The sequence below is a fragment of the Siniperca chuatsi genome, linkage group LG10 (genome assembly GCF_020085105.1).
Source record: "Siniperca chuatsi isolate FFG_IHB_CAS linkage group LG10, ASM2008510v1, whole genome shotgun sequence".
Lineage (NCBI taxonomy): Eukaryota > Metazoa > Chordata > Actinopteri > Centrarchiformes > Sinipercidae > Siniperca > Siniperca chuatsi.
Genome location: NC_058051.1, coordinates 13910164 through 13928005, shown reverse-complemented (window position 1 = coordinate 13928005; position 17842 = coordinate 13910164). Strand labels below are relative to the sequence as shown.

Genomic DNA, 17842 nt, shown 5'->3' with positions numbered 1-17842 from the left:
ATTATTTTCTCTTGAAGCGGCTTAAAGTGGTTTGTCTGTTTGTACATACAAGGAAGTTGGTAATTACTGAATGTGAGGATGCTAAACTCACACACACCAGTTATTACTGTGTTAATAAATTCCTCATATTCTAAGCCACCATGCATGTGCATATTGAGTCTCATTTAAAGTTTACAGTCATTTACAGTCACAGGATGCAGGAAGTGTCACTCATTTCATGTCTGACTTTCGACTAGGAACAGTCACAGGTCAAAAAAAAAAGAAGCTTTAGTCACAGATGTGGAAGCAAAACAGAAAATAGTTTTTTTTAACACATGGGAACAGGTCAATGCTGTAATGCTGCCTCATCAGAGAGCAGAACAGCTACTTAAATAAAGAAGAAACTGTTGGACCTTAATTCACACTCACTTCCTAACTGATATCCTCAGTATCTATAAAATAGATAAATAAATGGACAGACTATTGATGTAACATAATCTTTTATATACTTTGATCACATTATATCAATGCAGTGGCCATTTGCTGGATAGTTTTTTCATTAAAATGTCACCATTCCAACCTGAATGTGCTGTGCATAAACATCAACACTGCTGTGCTTCACTTTTTCTCCTCCTCAAACTTTGAAAAGAAAAAAAAAATTGGATAAATCTCAGACTTTGCTTAAAAGTGATCACTAGCAACATTTTCAAAAAAAAAAAAATTCTAGGCAGAAAATGCATTTTTACGGACGTTAACTGCAGATGGTGAATGATTGCCAAACGACATGTTAAACTAGTTAGCTGTGGTTAATTAATAATATCCTACTCTGACACAGGCTTGGACATAGGCTTTACTTGCTTCATACTTATTGCCTTACCTTCACCTAAGTAAAAACATTTATTGTGACCTTCTTTGGGGGTTTACTAAGTATTTTTGCAATGAAAAAATAGGAAAAAGGCATTAATGTCACTGCTCCCACAGGGTTGACATTGGTTGGACTGGGAATGAGGGTAAACTTGAAATCGCGTGGGCTAAACAGGAATGTGACAACTGTGGCATTTGAAAGACAGCATGTGGTGGTGTCTGGAAGAAAATACATAAAGTTTGGGAGTTTCTGGTTGGTTACATTGTTGCAGAACTGTTGCAATACATTTAAAATGAAAGCGTTATAATCAGCTTTATTTCTGTTGAATGACTCTTGAATATCACCAGCCCCCCATGAACATCACGAGCACCTTTAAAAAGACCGGTTTCAGTATCACAGCTGTGACCTTCATAAAACAGAGCTGGGCAACAGGTGGGCATCATGTGTGTGCTAATCTTCCACATTATGGTTGTTGATAACAGACACTGCACAGCCCTGCTCAGTTAAAACTCAGTAATTTAATATGGAATACATCAGCAATGTGATATTTGTAGCATGGAAGAAGCAAAGGTTGGGAAGATTCTGCTGATGCTAATAATAGAAAACGTCCATCATTCACTATGGGTTTCTGTTACCAGAAGAATTCTGTGAGTACCGCAGACCCTCCAAAACAAGACATTGGGTGTCCACTGAGGGATTTTGGGATTACTTATTTTCACTTGCTCTCCTCCTCAATAAGGGCATGAAAATGTGGATTGTATTTCGCTGTGACAATCCATGCCAATTTTGGAGGACAAGGTCGGTGAATGTACAGCCTTCCCCTTTTTCACAGACCATCCTACTTTACCCATAAATTGTCACACGTGGCTTATGGTGGGTGAAAGTTTGGGTCTCTGGCCAGCCTGCAAGAAGAACTGATTTAACGACCACAATTGGAAAGCTATAGGACCTGGCCTGATGAATCTTAAGCTAATTTATTATGTAAAGGTTCTGGGTTTTGACAATTAAAAAGGTCACCATAGACCTACAAAACATAAAAAAAATGCATTTATTCTGCATACAGTCAGAGAAAAAGTAAGTTCCATATTTAAATAATTTTCTAACATGACATCTTCATTTGCCTGGCCTCTCTGTGCTGTCATTGGTCTTCTGACCGTCAGTCAGCTTTTTAGGAAACATTGTTAAATTTCTTCTAAACTACTCAGAGAAATACATTCATGGTTAGCAAGTTTGGGGAAGCGGCAAGACTGATTATTATCTAAACGTTCTCTGATTGGTTCAGTTATCCGACCTGGCTGAAAGAAATATTGAGTATTTGTTTATAGAGTATAAAATTTTTTTGCTGAACGGAATTGTGTGTATTTGAAATGTTTATTTATACATTGGTTTTATTAGTAGCTGTGTTGAATTGTATATTGTCCATCAATTTATGAGCTCACCAAAGTCAGTTCCTGGCAACTTTTGTTGTTATGGCGATATAAGATGTGGTTAAGATGTGTGAGGTAAAGTTTTAACTGGTCTTTCTTGTCTCAGTCTGTTCAGTCTTTGCTCATACTAGCTGAACTGCAAATTATGTAAATTAATAAAAAAATGGATAAATGTTGGTTTTTTTTGCACAGATATTCATGGTTCCAAGATGATGAATCCTTTTCATCTAGCGCCACCATGAGGTTGACATTTGTGGTTTTGAGGGAAATGTTTTAACACCTGTTTTCCATATTTGCTATGAAATTTAGTACAGACGTTCATGCCCCCCTCTGGATGGATTGTAATAACTTATGTGATCCTCTGACTTTTCATCTGGCGCAATCATCAGTTCAAATTTTTTATTTGCCATTTATGACCGAATCCCTGAAAAACGAATGATATTCTCACTAATGTCAGCTGTACTCAGTAGGGCTGTCACAATTATTACATAATCGCCTGATCGTAATTATTTGAGCTGACCTCAATCATTTTGAATAATCTTTAGAATCATTTACATTCACCTGTTTAAAAACAGCTGGATGAAACTAACAAAAATGTCATATTTCCATCACTATTTCCGCGTCGTTTTCCACACATAGACTTTACTTGGGTGGGCCGCCCAGATATATTAACAGCTGCCAAAGTACAATTGGTGACCCATTTTAGCATTTTTTATTTAAATTTTATTATCTGTCCAAGAGAACAACGCCATCCGCGACCGATTAACTAGTGGACAGTTTCCCCTCACTTTTCACCTCCGTGCAGTCTACTGAGAATTGCACATGCCCTGCAGAGAACACGAAGAGAGTCTCCTGTTTAATGTAGGCCTACTTATGCTGTTGTTTAGTAAAAGCTTGTAAATGCACCTGGTTTCGATAGGCTAGGTCATCAACAACAAGCCTCCTCCACACGCAGCTCACCTGCTGCTGTGAAAATGGAATCGCAGGTGAAAAAATGTGAAATGCGAGTTGTGTTTTTTGGGCGACTTCATAAAACCTACTGCTGACGAAGAAAGTTAACAGAGCAGAGAGATACAGGGAGAGAGAAACAGAAAGAGGCGGGGCGGGGCAAGCCAGTGTGTGAGACCGCGGTTTAGGTGTGTGCGTGTGGAAAAGAGAACTGAAGGGAAAAGCAAGGTGAGCAGATTAAAGTAGTTTGTGAGTAAACACTAAAATAAGTAGAATTTAAATGGTGAAATAAGAAACTACTCGAACTAGAGTAATGCATTAATGTATTCTTTCAAATATTATATATTTTCAATAGACAAATATACTGCCCCCCAATGTACACGTTCCAGTGTTCAATGCCAATAAATGGCTTTTCTTCTTCCTAAGGTGTATGTGTATTATTAAACTATTATTAGGCTTATACTATAATAGTGCTTTAAATTAACAGAAAAAGACAATTAAATCGTTAATCGCAGTTATTTGTATGACAATCGTCAACTAAAATTTCATGATCGTGACAGTCCTAGCACTCAGTGTTTAGTGCTAATTCGCAAATGTTAGCATAGCTAAACTAAGATAGTGAAAATGGTAAACATTATACCTAAACATCAGCATGTTAGCATTTAACTCAAGCACCACTGTGCCTCAGTGCAGCCTCACAGTGGTTAGCATGGCTGTAGACCCCTAGTCTTGTATATGTACAAGGTCTACGGGAAATATTGTACGTAGTTGAATAGCCGTGCTATCAGTACATGAGGCCCATTGTGATCAAAGGCAAAAAGCCATGCAGACAGTGCTTGGACTTTCTATCCCCCTTTTATTTTCTTCTCCCTTCCCCCCTCTCCTGCCCACCTGGCCGCTAGCATGCTTCAGGTGTTCCACAGTCAGGCACGGTGATTAGTCTAATTTGCACAAATGCTGGCGAGCGTCGCATCTGTTGCCCCTGTGCCGCCCGCAGCCGTGGTCCCTCAGCAGGCTGACAGGCCTTCCCTTGGATAATCCAATCTCCTCGCAACGGCGTCGCTGCTTTCCACCATCGCAGGACAAGGGCATTCGTTTTTTTCTCGTCTCCCTTCATGTTCTCATGGCCACCACGCTCCTGATGGCTCATTATTTGACCATTCATAAATACTGCCCGCCAGTACCCACCTCCCTGTGTTTTTCCTCACCAGCGCCTTCCTTTACCTGCCATTAAGGTGAGCAAAGCTTTCCTTCAGGTTCAAAAGACACCGAACAGCCTTCCACATGACAGTCTTCCAGTATCCACATACTCCATTTCGATTTGAAACAGCGCCAGGAGAAAATCAAGTGACACAGGCCACACAGAGTGGGGGGTGGGCGGGAGGGAATGTGATCCCACTTGATTGTTGAGAGTTTATATAGCGAGTGATGACAAAGTGCTTTATGACTTTGCAGTGTTCGCTGGGCCCTGCGATTGAAGCCTTATACAGGCAAAGCCCCTTGGTGACCTTGGCTTGTCAAATGTTCTCATTTTCACCAGGAAGGAGCCAGTGTTCAGCGGCTGCTCAGAGCTGGTAAGCTGCTTTTAGAAAGACAGCCACAGAGAGCTTTTGGAGGTGACCCATGCTTCCTTACTTTCACTGCTGAAAACACTATTGAGGAAAAGCATCAGTCAGAGAAAGATTTAGGCCTGCTAACCTATTGAATTATAAGCCTATGTAGAATATAAAACCATGAATATTTTCAACAAGACTAAGAGTCTTAAGCCATTCTAGCAGCTCTGTGAGGCTGTACTTGGGCACAGAGGTGCTTTGAGCTAAATGCTAACAGCAGCATGCTAACATTAAGTTACACCGGTGTAACTCATCTATTGTACAATAACTCTATTGTTTTAACTTATTAAACACATCGCCTGCAATTCAGCATAAGGACCTTTGCTTATTTTAACCTATGCACTCTCACCTGTTTTAAATACTGAGCTTACCGGTGTATTATATCGTGAAATTGAGAGCCACTACTTCCTCAGAGCGTTGTAATATTAGAATATGGTAACACAAGCATAAGCGTTACATGTCTTTTTATATATATATAGCAGTATGTACTTGTTTTCAGATACAAGAAGCCACTATACACACATTTAGTTCTACAACTATTTAGGAGTAAACACACTGGTCTGCTGCCTGCAGTTCATTTTACCAATCCGTTTCATCTGAAAAACACACAAATAAGCGTGTCTCACTGCAACATTAACAAGATATAATTTTGTATAATCGATTACATTAGCAGTTGGCGTTAGCAAGTAGCTAATGTTAGCTTTTGGTTAGGGTAGCAATAGCATGACAACAGTTAGTGGTTACAGCATTTAACAAGCAGCATGTGGGCTGTACGTGATTTATCTTCAACCGACTGGTCATCTGGTGTCTTCCACCACGGCTTCAACAGCGCAGTAGCTGAGCCGCTGCACCAAAAAAAAGTCCTGGTACTTCTGAAAAGTACAACTCCCCCGAGCAGGGACCTTTTGGGGGGTAAAAAATGTCCCCGGTACTTAATTTAGACCATGGTCCCTGCAGTGGAAACACGGGGACCAGGTTCCTAGTCCCTGGGAAAAGTTCCTGCAGTCGAAATACAGCTTAACACGCTGATGTTTAGCAGGTATAATGTTTACCGGTCACCATCCTAATTTTTGCATGTTAGCATGCTAACATTTGCTAATTAGCACGAAATACAAAGTACAGTTGAAGCTGATATTGTCATTAGTTTTGCAGGTCAAAGACCAAAGTGTTGGACAGATAAAAAGTTTGACCTGAGCTTTGATCACCAACGTTATTACAGTTCATCCTGGAACAAGAGGAAAAGTCAGAGGATCACCAAAGTCACAAGGATACATCATCTGGGAACCATGAATATCTGTAAGTTTGTACCAATCCATCTAGTAGAAGTTGAGCTATTTCACTGATTAATGAAGGCTTTGACTTTGAAAGCTAATGTGGCTAAAAACTGTACAGACCCCAAAAATCTAGAATATACAAGAGAAACTAAATTGTAGGACTTGGGAACATCTTGAAAGAAGGTTAACAGATTTTCACTGCAGATGCTGATAACATCAGTCCAAACAAGGATTCCCAAGGAGTAAGAGGATATTTCCAGAGGGGTAAAGCAACTGGTGGAGTTCCACAGGCCTTGTCACACATCAAGTATTACATCAGATTGCTCCCAGCTGCATGCCACATGCATCTTATCTTAGAGGGAAGAGGAAGGAGAAACATTTCATCCTCAGGCCTCCTCTTCCTGCATTGTCCGTGACCTTTCCTATGCAAATTTTTACAGGAAACTTCCCCTTGGACAGAGATGTCTGGAGGCCATGTTAGGTGGAGCTTGATGCTTCAAGAACTGGATCTATGCTGCTAGGATGTGAACTATCCTGAATCAGTGTGATGAGAAAACAAAAGCTGGACCAGGATCCAAGATCAAGGACTCAAGAAGGAGTTTTAAACGAGTAGAGATGATGTGTGTATGGTGCAGACAGTTACGGTAGCCCTCTGACTGGCTGCTATGGGCTAACAACCCTTGCATTGATCCAAGGAGACACTCAGGCCTCTAACCTGCTGAGTGCTCAGTTCCAGTGAACAATGGAGTTCAGAGCGCGTCGATACACTACCCTATCGAGTGCTCTCCGTTTAGCAGCAAGATTGATGAGGTTAAGGCTCCCAACCGGGGAGCCAAATGGTGTCAAAACCAAGGTGTTGCTTTGGACAAACAATCCCTCCCTGCATTACCACACTGAGAAGCACTGGTTACTGGCTAATACACCAGCTCTACCCAGGAAGTGTATTTATAGAAGGTTTCTAAAAGGGTATGCAGGCTGTGGTGGATGTTAAGACTTTTAAAATGTAGATGAGAATATGAGGGTAGGATAGATGGTGCTTTCTGGACAGGAATGCACTGCAAATCCCCTAAGACACTAAATGATGTACAAGTGGATTTATTACACTAGGTCCCTATAAATCTAAGGTTGGCCTGAACTCCAGGGAGAGGTTAATGGATTACAAAGGGATGTGATATCGAACCTCAGAGAAGTTTATACACCTCATCAATATGTGGAACGCTATTGATCATTTAGACCTTGATAAATTAAATTCATACACTTGATAATACATGGCAATATTCAGAATGGCCCGTATGAGGAAAAAAAATTTTTTTTCAGCCCAGCTTTTTTTAGGATGAGGATCTATGATGGGACCTTGTATTGGAAAGACAGTAGAAAATTGCGTATAAAGAAAACTACCTGTGGCATTTCTGGGAACCTCATGGATTTATCAGCAACACAACCTGTGCAAAAGCATCAACCAATTTTTGCTCAAATTTAAATTATAATGACTGAATTTTGATGATTGCTACTCAATATGAAATGTGCACCATTTCAGTTTCATAAACTAAATATACACATTTCGCTACTAAGTACAGATAAATAAATATGAGCTAGGATACATTCGCTTTATAAAGAAAATACAAATTTTCCAGTGTTGTGATTTTGGGAATATCTGGTATGGATCTAAGCTATGGATCCTATATTTCATGGAGTACGCTCACTATATAGTAGCGTTTTAGCTAAGGCTAAAGCAGCATCCAATCAGGACATAGGTTGTGTAAGAGAAGGCTGATTCCACCAAACATCAAGATACAGTTGACTGAAAGTCAGAATGAGAACTTGTCCATCGAACAGTGCAGAGATGACTTTGCTGCAAAATGGAGTGCTATATAAATAGAATGAATCCAAGTTTCAGGTGTAGCTCTAGGAATAATTAATCAGTCACATGGTCAGTCAGTCCAACACTTTGGTCCAGAGAAAATGATCTTGACAATTATTGGATGAACTCCATTTACAAGGAAACTCCACTCTTTGTACACATCACATCAGTTTACAGGTCTTGGGGAGTGCTAATGCATATGTGAAAAAAGTTGTATAAAGCCTTCTGTGGCTCCAGAGGGAGCTGCACGAAATCTGATAATAGGCTAGCGGCTCGAGGCTACTTTAGCCGATACTTGCATAACACAGCTGAATCTCCAACTGCACTATCAGTGGTCGAGTTGCATTGTGGGTAATGTAGGTGGCATGTTTAGAAAGGGAGGAAGAATGCCTGAAATAAAAAAAGGTGATATCTCTGCTTCTGCTGCATCGGTTTTGATCTTTTAAAAAAAAGTGCCCATCGTGAGTCTTGTCATAGAAGTGCAATGCTAAATCAGTGGAGTACTCTTTTAAATTAAAACACATTCGTACATGTTACATGTACTAGCATGGCAATAGCTAATGCATGTAACGTTTGTACTAGTTAGTTTTTATATAAGTTAGCAACATTAATGCATACAACTATGCCGAATAATAATGCAACTACACTGAATCATATGTAGCACAGGTATAGCTCACCTATACTTAAGGCTTATTGCTCTAAGTATGTTTAGCATGTTAACATAAGTTAAGTTAAGATTGGAATGACAAAGAACAGCTTAGACTGCTGAAAAGCTGATAATGTAAATCTGAGCCTCACAAGCTGACTGAGATGTCCACTGTAGGATAAACCCTTTTGATTTAGGTAACAATATGCTTTTCTCTAGCAACACCTCACCGTGACATTTTTTGCCCCACTACTGGTAAGAATATAAGCATAGCAAAGCAATCTATACATTTTGCATTTATTTTGGAATACAGTTTTTTGGTCATAGTGTTACAACCTCACAGGGCTACTAGCATGGCAATAGATGTTTAGTGTTATTAGTTCATCAGGCCATTTTCAAACACTTAAATGACACTGGTCCCTCTTTTCGTGTAGGATAGACAGAAGATACACCCTGGTGACATAGGGTTACTGTCACAGCTTACCTTTTGTCTCTGCAATTATTATAATACCTCTCCTTTCTTTTCCTTTTCTCTGCCTGTCTCACTCTGCCTCAGAGTTTTCTGTACTGTTTATAGCAAAAAGTGTTTATTTTAAAATTAAGTGTTACATTTTTTAAATGTAATGTATATAAAGGCTATCTTCAACATCTTCAATGTATGGAATGTAAATAGAATAGGAAACCCTATTTCGAAAGGCAGTACTCCCACTACAGAAACCAAAAGACACATTGACGATACACCTACACAAATAAACAAAACTTGACACATATGTTTATCTATGTCACTTACTCATTTCCAGAGAGAGAGCTGAAAAAAAGGTTGAAAGTCCCTGCCCTGATTCTACATACAGTATACACACAAGTACTGTAATATTCTCATCTGTATCTGGTCTTATAGAAAAAAAAAAAGGTTTTAGAATTCACAGGCTTTGGATCACTTGATATACAGAGATGTTGGATTTTTTTTCAAATGGTGACAAATGTACAACACTGATGTTACTGGATGCATAAGGCTCAAACTTGGTAAACAAATACGACAAAAGGTTGTCTCACAGAAGGTAAAGTCCCCCATGGTCTGATTTTATTATTAATAAACTGCTACGAATTGTTACTTGATATGAATGTTACAGAAAACCTTTCAGCACCTGAACATACACACATTCACACAAACATCTTAAACAACCCACTTAAAGAACAACTTCTGTGTGATTTGAGTTTTTGTCTGTTATTGTGCATTTTTCTTTCCTTTAATGTTAATTGGATAGAGAGATGAAAATATTAATTAGGTACATTTGACTGAATTCAAGAAATGTAAACTATAAACATGACAATTCCAGTAATACTAGGCTTGTCCTTTAATAGTGACATACAGTAGTGTGTATTTTGTGTCCAGTTGGTTTAAAATGAATATAACAGAGATTCTACTTGAGACAAACCAAATTTATTATACTTATGTACACTTTTGGCTGAAATTCAGACAGTAATCAGCAGGTTACAGAGAGAACTAATCACTGAAACTACAGTGACTAAGCATAGGTTACACCTCTTGATTCTGTACTTCTTTAACCAACCGTATTCATCCATACAAATTCATTTAAAATAAATCAAAAATATATAGTTTACAGTATACTGCAATGTTGTTGTCTGATCATTCGACACTTTTAACATAAAAACAATCAACATAACCAAACATAATTTGTAGGTTAGGACCGGTGCCACAGTGAAATGTGCAGTGCCCCTCTACCTTTTCTGTGTTCCTATCAAGGCCATGTGATGGAGGTGAAAATGGCACGAGAGCTGATATCCCTTCTTCTCACTCATCGACTCTTCTTGTTAGCTGGAGACAGAGTGAGTAATTCAATAAGTCAAGTATTCATTTATTACTTTCCTTTTCAATCATGGGGCAATTTTTTTTTTAAACTTCCCCCATCCACCTCCACACGGAGGAAAAAAAGTGATACAAGTTCTGCAACTTCCATCTGTGGCAGCCCTCGTTGTCTTACTGCAGCTTAATTACGAAATATTGGCGCCGTTTTCTGTAAAGATTACTCACTGTAGGAGGCCCTACATAATTTGGACCGGAGGGTTTGTCACGGAAAATAATACAATGCAACTGGGCTTTCTGTATTAGATTTCCGCTTTTAGCCTCCTTGACATTTCAAGCTGCATGAACTAATACATCTGTTATTTGTTGATCATTTGATTATTAACATACTTCACAAACCAAATCAGCTGCCCTGCTGGAGACACAGATACAGCTCAGCAGACAGTCTGGGTTTTCTTGCCTGCCATGCACACACACACTTGAAAGATGCACAATTCAGCCCTCAGTGAAAAAGGAAAGCGGGGGAAAAAACATTTATCTTCCCCTCCTTTGAGCATATGAGCACTCTGACACCAGCATGGAACAAAGCCCGTCATCACATTCTAATCTCGAATTTCAGGGCTTTTATTTCACCCAAATGCCACCCTGCTGGCCTTGTGAATTATTGACAGACTGACACCAATGCGAAAGGACACAAAAAGAGGCTAAAAGCTCCGGCCCTGGAAGAGCTTGTCCTCTCCTATTGCCATCAACAGGGAGACAAAGTCTGCAAACGCTTCTCTTGAAGCTCACAGTAACTTTGAAACTGAAGTAGCAACATATGACTCCTGACCTACAGCTGCACTATACAGGGGAGCTATTCTGTGCAGCACTGCCTCTTTGGTCTGCAAGAGCCCTAGTCTACAAGGACACCAAGGCAAAGCTGTGAATTATCTGATCAAATGATGAAAATTAAAAGCAGTAAGTCATACGGTTAGTATGGTTATCCTTTTTAAGTCATTCTGATTTGACTATTGCTCATCATTTCTCCCTTCAACGAAATGTCACAACATGGTACTTGGCTCGGCATGCAGTCATTTAGTTTGCATGATGAAAAGTACATTGAGGTAAGCTAGCAAGGAAATGTTTTAAATCATCTACCAGCCACTGACAGAAAATAATGATTTACTATTGAGTAGCTAGTGAATTTTTGAACATTTATCTGTCCGAAATCTACTTTCATCACTTTCAATCACTTTCATATTTTACCAGCATTTGGCTGGTGCTAATTTCCCACCCTGAACTAGACACTCCAATATTTGTCAGTTTTGAGTCTTCTCACACCCAAGCCTACTCCTCATTTTGCTCAAGATTAAGATGTTACAGAAACAAGTGGAAACAGACAGTGAAAATGGATTTAAAAAATAAAAAGACAGAATCAGTGCGAGCAGAGAGGAGCAGAATGAAACAAAGCTGTCAGCAGAGATGAGAAGCTGTGTTTGGAGAGTGTTTTTGTGCTTTCTACTGTTAATCCACCTCACTCTCATTGCTGGCACCTTCGGGCCGCCTCAGTTTGTCCACCTGTTCGTTAATCTGTCCATCCCCACCTCGCCGATCCTCTGTCTGCATGCTTAGACCGTCCTCCTCCTCCTCCCTCCCCTCCTCCTCCTCTACGTGGCTGACATCATCCTCCTCTTCCTCCTTCTTCTCCTCCTCCCCTTGCACCTCCATGCGGACCTGGTCCTTTAGGTCCAGGGGCAGTGTTGCGACGAGACCCAAAGTGCCGGCATCTCCGTTGATATCATGAGCTCCATCAGGTCCCCCCAGTGCATCCTGGGGGCTGTGGTGTCCATCTCTGACAGGGGAGGAGTTGGCGGACTCGTTACTGACAGGGGAGATGTCGCTGCTGCTGTTGGTGTGGTTGACTGATGGCGAGCCAGAACCTGAAGGCGGCTTTAGAGGAATCTGCCACGAGGGGATCTTAGGAATAGTGGGAGTGGAAGGGAATTGTTTCCTGTGTGTGAGGGGCAGACAAGAGAGAGGAAGAAAATGAAACCTTATCACAACCCTCATCAATAACATCACTGTGATCAAAAAGTGTGAAAAGAGCTTTCCCACAATGTAATCAGCAATTATTGGTCATACTGAAACCACAAAACTATATCTAGCTTCCTAAGTCAGGTGTTGACTTGGAACATAGCCTCAATGCTAGTTTATTTTTCAGCATGCAGCCACACACAATGCACCCTATGTAATTCTCATAATTACAGCAGAGAAAATGGCTTTTCCCCCCCAAACAGCCAGATGTTCATACACCTGGTAAAGATGCTCTAAGATTTCTTTAATTACATCCACTGCAGCTTTTAAGATCAAAAAGACAACGTTGAATCGTAATGGGATCAGCACTTCTTGGTGGGTAAAAAAAAAAACAGTTTGGAGATGATTTGGATCATTTGAACAGGAAGGTAACACGTTTGGAGACAGATGGTGATGCAGAGCCTTTATTTTGTGATTCAAGCCTTTGCCAGAAAACTCATTGTGAGAGTCGGGATGGAGTCAAGAAAGCAAATGACAAAGGGATTATTACTGATTAGAATGTACGAGGGGAACAAAACATGCTCAACTAGACAGTTCTGAGGCAATTCCGTCCTCGCCGGTTTTCTGATGTACACTCTTACTTCAGGCTTCATTATAGACATTGATACATAATTATGCATGGTAATGGGCCTAACTGAGCTGGGCTGTGCCTGACTAGATTGAGGAACAAAGCTGGAGAGAATGAGGGGATGTCCAGCAGTATACAATGACACCTGTAACAACAGTAACACAAAATATTTTACACCTAGTATTAAGATGTGGTAGGTACAATCAGATTTTACCCAGAAAACAAATAAAATGAATGACAAACCTATCTATATTTGATCAGGACACAGCTGATTTTCTAGTTCATATAAATGATTTCTCTTGTTGTGTTTTTAGATTCATGTGTATTTTGCACTCATAAAATGACTGAAAGTTGCATAGGAGCAATTATGCGCATATGTGGTTATCTTGCTTACCAATAAAAACATAAAAAAACACAGAAGACCAGCTGATGCCTGCAGTATGCTAATCGGTCGAGGCAAGTTGTAAAGTAAAAGAAATGGTGCAATCAGTTCTATAACCTCAAATGCCTTTGAGTTTAAATATATTTGAGATTAACGATTATGCTTTAAGTGTGCAAGTAATATGGAAGAACGGTGTGACATTATACTGTATGTTCTTTTATTTTATTTATTCATACACAAACTTTCAGGCCATTTACAACAGTAGTGTACTGTAGAAGTGGGTATGCAAAGATGATTCCATGACAGCAGTTTTGTAGTTACTATATGTACATTATTTCTGAGAGCTAAACTCAGAACTCCAGAAACTATATATGTACTTAAATAATAAATCTTAAGTCAAGGTCAACTTAGTAGCTTTTCCCAGAGCTTTCAACCACATCTCGCAGTCTTCCTCAGCAGATGGGAGGTTACTCATTTATGTTCAGGCCTGAAAAAGGTGACAGTTTTTAGAATAGGGCCCCAACTTTGCAACACACCACTTTCCGCGTGTTGGCGCTGCTGCTGGGCCAAACAAAGCTAAAGTACTTAAGCTCACAGCAACATTTCAAGCAGTGCCAGACCGGGATAATAATTCAGGCCGGGAATATAACATCTGCCCAGGCCAATTTCCACACATTAATAACAGACCTTGTATACTGTACGTTTTGTTGAAATATTAAATGTGCTCCCTCTCAGCTCCGCCTTTTCTCTTTTTCTCCTGCGCTGTCCATTTTTTCTCCACACTGCTCAGCCATGCGCACTCCATGCACTGACTGAATGTTGTGTTGATGTGTACGCGTGTGATGACAGGCAGAGATCATACTATCAGGTTATGATACCAAAGCAGTTCTGAGTGACTGTAGATTCTCCATGTTTTTTCATTTTGATTTACCCATTTCATTTTGTATTTTTAACACTGGCCTGACACTCCAGGCCAATGAGCTGGCCAGGCCACCAGGAATTCTCCCGGTGCTCCAGATGGCCAATCTGGGCCTGATTTGAAGTTATAGCAACCAAAAACAGTTTCATTACAAACATGAGGTCAAGTGCAATGTGTATGCTCAGGCAGCCCCCGAAATAAAATCTACACGACTCACGAGAGAGCCATATTCAGCAAATTTTGCTAAAATGCAGCTACTGTCTGTACCGGTATGTTAATTTGTCAGTCACTGACCAGGTGTCAGTTGACGGCTATCCCTAAACCACATTAGGTGGTTCCATACTTTAGTCACGTGATGACAACAGAGCAAACTCCACTGGCAAGGAAGACCACAAGATGCAGTTGAAAGCTCCGGAAAAAACTGGTAAGTGTACCCTGAGCTAAGATTTGCCAAATCGCTGTTTCCAAAGTCAAACATTTAACTTTCATGATCAATATACATATTCTTTAAGGGGAGCCACAAAATATGCTATTATGTCAGGTGTGAATGACATGTGGCCAAAATCACATCTAGATAAGAGGTACAAGTTAACACATTCTATGTTTGAGTAAATTACACATCAAATTGACGGTGCTTTATTTCTGTTTAACACTGTGAAATGGTTCAAATGGACTGCATAAAGGAACTCAAAAGTGCATGAAAACAGTGAGCCATCCGCCCTTAAACAAACACACACACACCTGCACTGTTTCATGTGACAGGGGTCTGGATAACTTTGTTACCTGCTGAGCAGTAAGCCCTTCAAAGAGAGGATCTCAGCCTTCAGCTCTCCAACTGTTTGGTTGTCCAGGACACGGCTGGTTGAAGATGATGCCTGTAGGACAAACACACGTGAGACACACACACACACACACAAGCACTGTTCAGGTCACATGCAGGGTTGCAGCGTAAAGTCAATATACATCTTTCAACAGCTCCTCTATGCTTGGTTTCAACAATATGAAATAATAATAAAAAAAGCTTTGTTTAAAAAAAAAAAAAAGGACACAGGCTACAAGGTAAACAAATACGGCAAATGCAAATGTTAAAAGCCACGTTTTTGTGTTGTCAGGTCATCCGTCACCATAACAACCTCACAACTGCCTACTGCTGGTGATGAAAGAAAAGAGGACAAACAATCCCACTACAGTCACATTTATGGCCTCGACTGCTCAGAAAGTCCAGTGAGTATGAATCATGCTGTTTTTACATAATTTTCCATACTATCTAGAAAAGATTAGGCCAGTGACTAGTGTTTTGGATAATGACTTTATCTTGAACAATGGCCACATTCATGAAGGCAGACCATAGCTTAGCAGTTTGTTTTGTTCTTTTTGTCTTTTATCAAAGGCGTGTGTTATCACACACACTGGTGTGGCATGAAATGCTACAGGGTATAATGGCAAACTATTTGAATGGCAAATTGCTGCCGAAAATCTGTCTCTGCAGCACTTTTTTTTAGGGACAGGCAGAACTTCGACAGAGAGAGCTATACTGTAAAATGACGAGTTTTGATAAAGGCCTAGAGAAATAAAAACATCACATAGCAACAGTCAAATGCAGACCAAATTTTTCTATGGATGTCAGTTTTTGAGCAACGACAAAGGCCAAAATGTGGCCTGCAACAGACTTGTTTTTAGCCTAGCCGATTGGCGGAAATGCCTTTTGCTATGTTGACACTTAACGGAAAATGGCGAATGCTGAAAAGACTAAAGTCTAAGCTTTACGACAGACTCAGTCAGTAAAACCACCGCAACCACGAGAGGTCCTTGAGCATAGTCATAAATGTGCAGAAAAAATATTAGGATGATGGGTCCAGTAGTGTGCGAGATTAGCTACAGACAGATACACGCACGCACGCACACATGCGCACACACGCACGCGCACACACACACACACACACACACACACGATCCCCTCCAAGCTTACGCCTGACGGAGATAATGAAAAGCAACTCAAATGAGAAAGGCCTTGGCCCAACATGGAGGTCAGGGCTCCCAAGGGGTCTCAAGATAAATCTGAGGGGTTGTGAGATGATTACCAAAATAAGAGAGAATTACCCCCCGCTGTTGTATGCCTCCGCCAACCAGTCAAGTTGCAGTTTATATCCATGTCTGTCCAGACTCATAATATATATGAGTAAAAAGGTATAAAGTATATTTTTTGGCTAAATGGAAGTTATCACTATAGTGATGATACATATGTCTGATTTCAGTGAATATACTTTTTTTTAAACTGATTAATGAAGGATTATCATAGATGTATTGGCTAAACAGGTACATTTGCACTTGATTACTACGTAAAGATGGATCCTAAATGTGAAGAAATTCCCTCAAGACGTTCCTGATATCGAGCTCACGAGAATGGGACGGATAGATAGACGGACAAAAAGAAAAATGCAACCTGTGAAGAGGCATTGCTTGGCTATAAAAGGGTCTCAAGCCAAAAAAAACGATTGGAAACTAGTGATGTAGATAATAGCTCCCCGTTCGCAGTCCATTCCTGAATAAAAAGCACAAATGTGCGAGAACAGGAGGATAGACTGATGAGACCAGAGGGAGGAGAGGGAGAAGACAAGGGAAAAAGTGGGATAAAAGAAAAGTAAAAACTGTAATTAAGACTCTCCTGACTCACCAGAGGAAGCTTGTTAGGCAGCATGGACCCCCTATCGAGGGGAGAGGGATAACTTGGACTCTTTCGTTTGTAATTAAATCTAAGAGAAATTAATTGAATCACATCTGAAAGGGATCAGACTCATTTACAGTGGAAGGAGGGAGGCAGAGGAGGAGAAGTGAAGGGAGACAGAAAAGGAGGCGAGGGGGGGAAGTTTAAAAAAAAAAAAAAAAAAACTCTTATCGACTCCTAAACCTTGCTGATAAGGAGCAGTGTTTTAGAGGTGGTGCATTGGAGGCCGGCTGAAGACACTCTTATTACAGCCGTCACCTCATTAGAACCATCTTAATCCCTCGCCTCCCCAAGGCACCCGTATAATAAGGCTAGATTCTGCTTCTCTCTCATTTTACATTGAAAAAAATTAATTGCTGTATGGGCTGAGCCAAAAGACTTCCAAGGCACAGAATCAACTTAAGAAAAATGCAAATTACTCCAAATAACTGAAATGTGAGGTTTTCTATACACTTCTATCACTTACCATAAGAAAAAAAAGGCTTTAGAGTAGAATTGTTAACTGCCAGCTACATACATAATGTGCATTATCTACAGAGCAGCACCATATAATATCTCACATCAAGGCTTGTCACACAACACTACCTCTGACATATGTCTTATTAAGTCTGAGGAAACCTAATTAAATGTTGGGCCAGGACTGAATTTCAGCTTTGAGATACATTATGTGAGTGTGTATACACACACATTGTGTAAGAATCTTGTGTTAAGTGCACTAGCTGCTTGGGTGGAGG

At 40.2% G+C, this 17842-nt stretch overlaps 1 protein-coding gene across 2 annotated transcripts in view; it reads right to left on the bottom strand.

Moving 5' to 3' along the window:
• Positions 1-10038: 10038 nt before the first annotated feature.
• The window catches only part of pex14 (peroxisomal biogenesis factor 14), a 46591-nt gene continuing 38787 nt past the window's right edge, over positions 10039-17842 (bottom strand). Inside the window, exons 8-10 of one of the 2 annotated variants that reach the window (XM_044211277.1) lie at positions 15167-15258; positions 11954-12431; positions 10039-10450 (exon numbers count right to left, since the gene is read on the bottom strand). In XM_044211277.1, coding sequence (XP_044067212.1) covers positions 10427-10450; positions 11954-12431; positions 15167-15258 — 594 coding nt within the window. In that variant the 3' untranslated portion in view covers positions 10039-10426. Of the gene's footprint in view, positions 12432-15166; positions 15259-17842 lie in introns of both variants that reach the window. The other variant, XM_044211278.1, reaches the window with a different exon arrangement.